Below are 7,214 nucleotides of genomic sequence, written 5' to 3' on the forward strand. Positions count from 1 at the left end.
GGATGCCCTCCTCTTTGTACACACGCGGACACGCACACACCTCCATCCTCTCTGGGAGCCCCCGGGAGAGGAGGCAGGAAAGCCCAGTGGTCCAGACAGACTCTACAGCCTCCTCACTGGACAGCCCCCACCACCGCCGCCAGGCTGGGGCAGACATGCCAGGCTGGGGCAGACATGCCTGTCTCCCTCTGCCTCCCCAGACCTGGTACAGAGTTAATGCTCTTTAACGCTATTTGTAAGTGAAGGAAGGAACTGTCAGTGAGATGCTAGGCACTCAGCTTGGCGTCCTGGAGCCACCATCTCACTCGCTGCGGGACCCTGGGCAGGTGTGTGACGTCCCCTCACCAGCCCCACTTTCCTCGAGTGGGCATGAGCATAACAGGGCCCAGCTGATGTAATGGCTGCAAGGGTTAACAGAGAGAGTGCCGAGGAGCATTCCTCAGACGCCTACAGAGACACGTCCTCAGGCTCCCCGTGCGAGCTGCTCACCCCGCAACCCAGGGGAATGCAGCTCCTGCTCTGTCCTGGGGAAGACCCAGATACACTCACAAGGACATCCATCAAACTTCTCCCCGGGGAGGGGCGCGATGACAACAACAACAACATAATAATGGTGATACTCAGGTGCTTCCCCTCACTTGGCCCTGACAGTTCTAGAGGCAGGTATTATGAGTCCTATTTTTTCCTGATGAGAAAACAGAAGCTCAGAGAGGTTAAGGAACTTGCCCAAGGACACGTAACTGCCAAGAGTAGAACCAGAAATGAACCCGAATCTGGCAGACCCGGATCCCATACTCTTAACCCGCGGTGGGGCAACCTCTGGGAAAATGAAAAGTCCCCCCGTTCATCCATCTCAGCCCCACAACTGTCAGACACTCAGAATTCCCTGCCGGCCGGTAGCCCGTAAGAAGGTCAGCCCTGGCCAAAGACCCACAGGTGTGCATGTGGGCGGAGGAAGGGAGCTGAGAAAACCTCCAGCTGGCTTCTCCAAGTCTGGAGAAGTTCCCCACACGGCCTCCTCTGGGTCTGCAGAGCCTTCCTCTCTCCCTGTTCCCCAGGCCATTTCAGCTCCCTTGACTGGCTCTGAGAACCTTAAATTTATCACCCACTCAAAGTGCTGCCATCAGCCTAAGAAGAATCACCTCTTGAAACTCTCCTGGCTCCAACATTCTGAAAATATAGATTTCTGCAGCAACAGACACTGAAGTTAGACATCCAGCAGGGCTTCCTCAATGGAAGGAACGAATGTACCATGGAGCTGGGATGGGGTCATAGACAATAAGAGATCCAACATGCTCCAGTGACCTCCCCCCAAGGAGAATGTGGAAAGGAGGGAGCAAAGGAGTGGAAGGGGAAAGCAGAGAGAGAGAAGAAGGGCTCGAAGGCTGGCAGGACAGCCTCTCCACTTCCCTTCTTACAAAGGCCAACCTAAAGGACTGACACTGAAAAACAGCAGAACAAAACCGTGGGTCACACCCCAAGACTCTCGCCATCACAAGGCCAAGTTCCTGGAGCAATCTTCCTCATCAGCTGAGCGATGAAAAATCGTATCTAAAACCCTGATCTGGGACTTCCCTGGTGGTCCAGTTGCTAAGAACCTGTGCCCCCGATACAGGGGTCTAGGTTCAATCCTTAGGCAGGGAACTAGATCCCATATGCTGCAGCTAAACTAAAGATCCCGCATGCTGCAGTGAAGATCCTGGGTGCTGCTGCTGCTGCTGCTAAGTCGCTTCAGTCGTGTCCGACTCTGTGTGACCCCATAGACGGCAGGCCACCAGGCTCCGCCGTCCCTGGGATTCTCCAGGCAACACTGGTTGCCATTTCCTTCTCCAATGCATGAAAGTGAAAAGGGAAAGTGAAGCCACTGAGTCGTGTCCAACTCTCAGCGACCCCATGGACTGCAGCCTACCAGGCTCCTCCATCCATGGGATTATCCAGGCAAGAGTACTGGAGTGGGGTGCCATTGCCTTCTCCGTATCCTGTGTGACGTGCAGCCAAATAAACAAAAACATTCAAGTCCTGATCTGAGAGGCAGACGGCCTCGGTTCCAGGCACAGTTCTACCACCAACGCATCAGATGTGATCTTGGGCAAGTACCTGCCCCTTTCAGTGTCTTAGTGAACTCAGCAGTGCACCACAGGGCCCTTCAGGAGAAGCAAAGGCTGGCAAAGTGCTAGGAAGTCAGCCACCCACTCCCACATGGGTCTGGGGCTGCCCAAGGCAGATGAAGAAACACACACAGACCCATAAGTGCACTCCTGCAGCTGTGGACAGGCAGGGGCAGAAAACTCAAGAGATGGGACCGACTCTGCCCTGTCCTAGAGGTTTAGGCTGGGGCGCGGACCCAAGTGTGTGTCTGTGAAGACAGAGAAAAGGTGGGAGCAGCTGTGCAGTAGACTTCTTTCCCTTGGATGTGTGCTAGGTGTGCTCTTATGACATCCATGGGCAGCTGTGTCCAAGTTGCCAAGAGTGCGTGGGTAAGACAGACTGATGGGCATATAGTGGGGATGTGTGTGTGCAGAACCATCGCCATGCACAACCAAAGTGTGACTGCATGTGTGAGGCTGGGCAATTGCCATCCAGTTTCACAAAATCCTGCCACTGCCCACTTCCCTACCCCCCACTGCCTGCGTGCTAGGGACACAGGGACAAAGGTGCGGGAGCACAGCTCCTGAGCAACCCCGGGCTGGGGTGCAGGCTGGAGGCAAGGTGCAGGAGGAAGACAGTGCGGGCAGCCCCAGCTCTGGGCTGAGGCTCCCCAACGCTGATTGCGAGACCTCTCCTGAGCCTCAGTTTCCTCACCAGCACCCACCTTGCCGGGCTGCTGAAGGACACAGCAACTGTGGTTTATAGAGGATGCTTAGCTCAGTGCTCGGCACATAGCTGATGATCCACATGTGATCAGCAATTTCAGTTCAAACTTCAAGAGCCAACCCAGGCAGCCTCAGGGAGCATCAGGGAGGCCCTGCACAGGCAGTCAGGAGTCTTCGGCTCCAGCCCTCGCACCTGCCACTGATCTCCTGTGTGATGGGTCTCCAGAGCCTCGGTTTTCTCATCAACAAAATGGGGCTGTCAAAATGTGTGGCCCCTTCCCTGGGGTCTCTGGGCACCCTTTGCTGGCCATGTTCTTTCTCAGACAGTCAGGGTGGGAGGTGGGGGGACGCCAGGGTTGGGAGGCTGAGGGCTTCGGGAGCTGCCGCTGCCTCCTTCCCTCCCCATTCCCACAGCTTCTGACCCCAGGGACAAGGCTGCCGGAGGATGTTTACAGAGTGTAAACCTTCACTTAGAGAAAGTTCTCGGGGCAGCTGGGGGCTGGGAGCTGCAAGAGTCCCACAGCAGCGCAGCAGAGCGGGAAGACGAGGGGAGATGGTGCTTTGCTCGGACTTGCCCCTTCCAGCCTCTGACTTCAAAAGGGAGGCCGGCGTGGCCCTTGGCAGGGGGCAGCAAGGAGCAAAGATCACTTCCAAGGGCTCGGAAGCAGGATAGGCAGTGATGTGGTGTTTCTCAAAATTCAAAGAGCAGGGCCTGTGAAGAGTTGAGGGCTGAAATCAAGGACTGGGGCCCAGGGGAGGAGAGTGGGGGCTTGGTGACAGGACCAAGGGCCTGGAGGGAGGCGGGAGAGCTCGCAGGGCCAGCAGTCCCTCTTTCTGGATCTCAATGAGAAGACAGGAGTCAGCGGGTTCCCACTTCCCAGCGGCTGTAGCCGCTGGCAGGAGAGGCAGAACTAGGGCTGGTCCTCTGGGCAATCGCCCACACCTCGGGGCCAGAGACGGTGTGGGTTCTGGGTGGAGCCCAGAGGGACCTGGCTGGCAGGTGCGAGGAAGGTGTGCCCTGGGGTGAAAGGGCCGGCTCACCTCCATTCCCTCCTCTCTGAGTCCTTCTCCCAGAGGCTTCCCTGCTGGGGCCCCTCCCACCAGAGCCCGCATCTCCCGAAAGGGGCTCCTAGCTACCTGTGTACCCTGGACTCCCCTCATTGGGCTGCCTGTGAGGGTCACTGGGGATGGAGGAAGGATTTTTACCAAAAGTGGAACAATGGGGGTCGAAGTCAAATGGTAGGAAGCACTTCCTGGCTCGCCCAAGACCCTGCAGGGAGTGACCCCGCATCTGGAGCTCCTCAAGAGTAGGAGCGGCCTCCCAAGCAGCCCCCTCCCCTGAGCCCAATAATACCATCCATCCCTCACGCTCCCGCAGGCCCCTGCAGCTCACCAAAGTCTTTCCCACCCATTGCTCATCCAAGTCGAAGGCCCACAAGGCTGGGGTTTCTCCCCACTCTGATGGCCCAGAGATCTAAAGTTCAGAGAGCTGTGGCAATCAGCCCAAGACTGCACAGCATGCAGGAGGTGGGGTTCCTGATCTCTAAGATGAATGACCAGTTCCCCGAGATCCCCAAACATCCAGACATTTTCATGCCGTGTTTCATCTCCCAGAGTTCCCGAGAGATGCCTCAGCCTTGGGCTCCTGGGGACAAGTGGTCAGAACTAGCCTGGCCCTGGCCAGGGCATTCCTGGCATCCAGAAAGGGCAGGATGTGGGGCAAAGGTACCAGCAGATTTAGCTCCTGGAGAGGAAGGAGCGGCCCCTCCAGAGGAGGGGAAGACAGTGTTGGCCAGAGGACACAAGGCGGGTCCTTCACCCCCAGTGACCTTTACAGGGGCTGAGAGGCCGGGACTGGGGATGAAGGACCCCCACCTCAGAGCCCTAGTGCTTTCCCAGGCCCAGCCTTGCCTTGGAAAAGTCATGTCCCAAGTGGAACCCGCAGAGTGTCTCAGGCTCCGCGAGCACCCAGGCTGTAGGGTGGGCAAGGGCATCTCAATGCAGCAGCTCTTAATTAGCAGTCCCCTGTCCCTCATGCCCGATGCCACTGTCCCTGCTACCCCAGCACAGAACCCGTAGCACTCCAACAGAACTCTCTGCAGCGAAAAATTCACCCAAAAATTCACCCAGGCCCTCCCAATGGGCACTAGGGATTGGGCTGCTCCTAACCACTGACCCTGACCCTAAGTCTGGCCTCATGTCTAGAGCAATCTCAACTCTCTGTCCCTCCCCTACCTGGCCCAGCCGAGGTCCCTGCACCAAGCCGTGGCTGTCATCCCCGGCAGGCTGGTACCGAGGTGCAAAACAGGGAACATGCAGGCTGAAAGAGCTCCCTTCCTCTACCCTCCATGTGGTCAGGGGTCTCCTTTGCCAGCATTTCCTCCCCTCCCGTCGGAAATTCTGTGGGCCAGTTAGGACTCGGCAGAGGCAGGCAAGCAGGCAGCAGTGGGCCAGGCAGAAAGACAGACCAAAGACAGGTGGAAACAGACAAGCAGAAGAGTGAGAGTCAGGTGGATAGGCAGATGGACAGACAGGCACACAGATAACTGGACAGGTCAACCGAGGGGTGAAAACAGCAGGAGAGATGGAGGCACAGGACAACTCACACACAGACAGAAACTCACTCTGGCAGAAGGACAGTCAGACAGGCAGAAGGACTGTAGGGTAGTCCAGTGGACAGGCAAGGGGACCACCCAGGAGACCCTAAGACCAGAAGGCCCTCTCTGGGGACAGCAATAAGGGATTCATATCGGCACAGTTTCCAGAGACCAGAGGTCTCTCTCTCGGGCACCTTTGAGCGTCTGAGCGCCAGGCCCAGTCTTTCAACTGATATCTGCCGGGCCTCTCATGTTCCCGGCTGGGCCAGGCCGTCCCCCAAGACAGAACTCTGAGCTGCCAAAATTCACTCTTTACATCCAAGAAGGGTCAGTGTTTTTGAAAGTTGTAGGAGCCTGGTGAGGGGGAGGAGGGGGCCCGCAGCCTGGGTGTTTCCAAACCTACCCCTCTCCTCTTTCTTTTCCCCTGGGGGTGCTCAGAGCCAGGCCTGGTGCTCCCTGGTGCGGCCCGGGAGCTGGGCAGGCTAGCTGCCCGAGCCCACAGGGCAGGCGGCATGGCCCACTGCTGCCACGGGGAAGTTGAGGGTGGAAGGGAAGACTGCGTGAAGACTCACAGAAGTCAGCACACGCCAGTGTCAGAACTCTGGTGGCTCAAGGGGACTCCCAAACACCTATCATTGGGGGCCAGTCCTGGGCTGGGGCGGAGGTCGTCCCTGGAGAGGGACGTCTCTGAGGGGAGCCCAGGTAGGAACCTACTGCAGCTACAGAGCTGTGGAGAGGGTGACAGTGTGGGAGGGCCGAAGGGTCCTCTGTGTCTGGGACACGGGGAGACAGAAGTGAGGAAGAGTAAAAGGGAGCCACACTTTAGTGGCTCCAGACTGAAGAGAGATGGGGGACAAGAAGCAGGCGTGGGGAGTACCTGGAACAGAGGCGCAGAGGTTGGAGAAAGGGTGGAAATAAGGAGTTGAGGTGGCGGAGGTCGGAAGCCAGGTCAGGCAAGGGTCAGGACTTGGAGAGCGGGGATTAGGATCAGGCTGAGGGGGATCAGAAAGCGGGCTCAGATCTGGGGGCAGAGCGATGAGGGTCGGCCGGCCTCGGGGCTGGGGGTACAGGAGGCGGAGCTAGGGCGGGGCGGCCGTTCCCCCCTGGGCCCAGGCTCCAGCAGGGGCCGCGCGGGACGGCAGCGCGAGGGCGCGGCTGGGGACTCGGGGTCGCAAACTCACATAAAGACGTGGTAGACGAAGGCCCAGCCGCGGGGTCGCTCCAGCACGTTGTAGACCCAGTTCTGCAGGCGGCGGTAGCGCTTGTGCGCGGCGGAGGAGCGCTGGCCACAGGCGGAGCCCGAGCCCGAGCCTGGTCCTGGGAGGGGTGCGCCCGGCGGCAGGGGGCTGCCCAGGAGGCCCAGGCGACGCGGGGAGCCGCCCCCGCCCGCCTCGCCCCGCTCGCTCTGCACCGCCGTGAGCGCCACCAGCTCGGCGCGGGGGGCGTCCCCGGGCGGGGGGGCCAGGCCGAGCCGGCGCGGGGGGACCTCGGCCATGGGCGGCGCCGGGCGGGAGGGGGCCGGGGCCCGGGTCCGATCCGGAGTCGGGGCGCGCGCGGGGCGCTCAGCGGCGCATGGCTCGGACCCGGGGCCGGCGGGGCGGCCCGGGGCGGGCGCGGTCGGCGGGGGTTAGGGGTCGGGCCGGGGCCGCTCCGGGGCCGGGGGCGGGCGCTCGGAGTCGGGGGGCCGACTGAGCCCGCGCTGACCGCCCGCTTCCCCGGCGACTGGGGCGGCTCTTTCCGACTCCAACTCTCTTATTACGCGCTCCATGCCGCTCGCCTTTCCACCTGCCGCCGGCGCGCCGCT

The 7,214-nt window shown here is 60.0% G+C and overlaps 1 protein-coding gene across 2 annotated transcripts in view; it reads right to left on the reverse strand.

The window, feature by feature from the left end:
- Window positions 1–6,905, reverse strand: part of KCNQ4 (potassium voltage-gated channel subfamily Q member 4) — a 56,956-nt gene extending 50,051 nt beyond the window's left edge. For both annotated transcript variants that reach the window (XM_068964612.1, XM_068964611.1), the window contains exon 1: window positions 6,592–6,905. In XM_068964612.1, coding sequence (XP_068820713.1) covers window positions 6,592–6,905 — 314 coding nt within the window. The remainder of the gene's footprint in view (window positions 1–6,591) is intronic.
- Between the last annotated feature and the right edge of the window lie 309 nt (window positions 6,906–7,214).

Source organism: Capricornis sumatraensis, chromosome 2 (genome assembly GCF_032405125.1).
Source record: "Capricornis sumatraensis isolate serow.1 chromosome 2, serow.2, whole genome shotgun sequence".
Classification (NCBI taxonomy): Eukaryota; Metazoa; Chordata; class Mammalia; order Artiodactyla; family Bovidae; genus Capricornis; species Capricornis sumatraensis.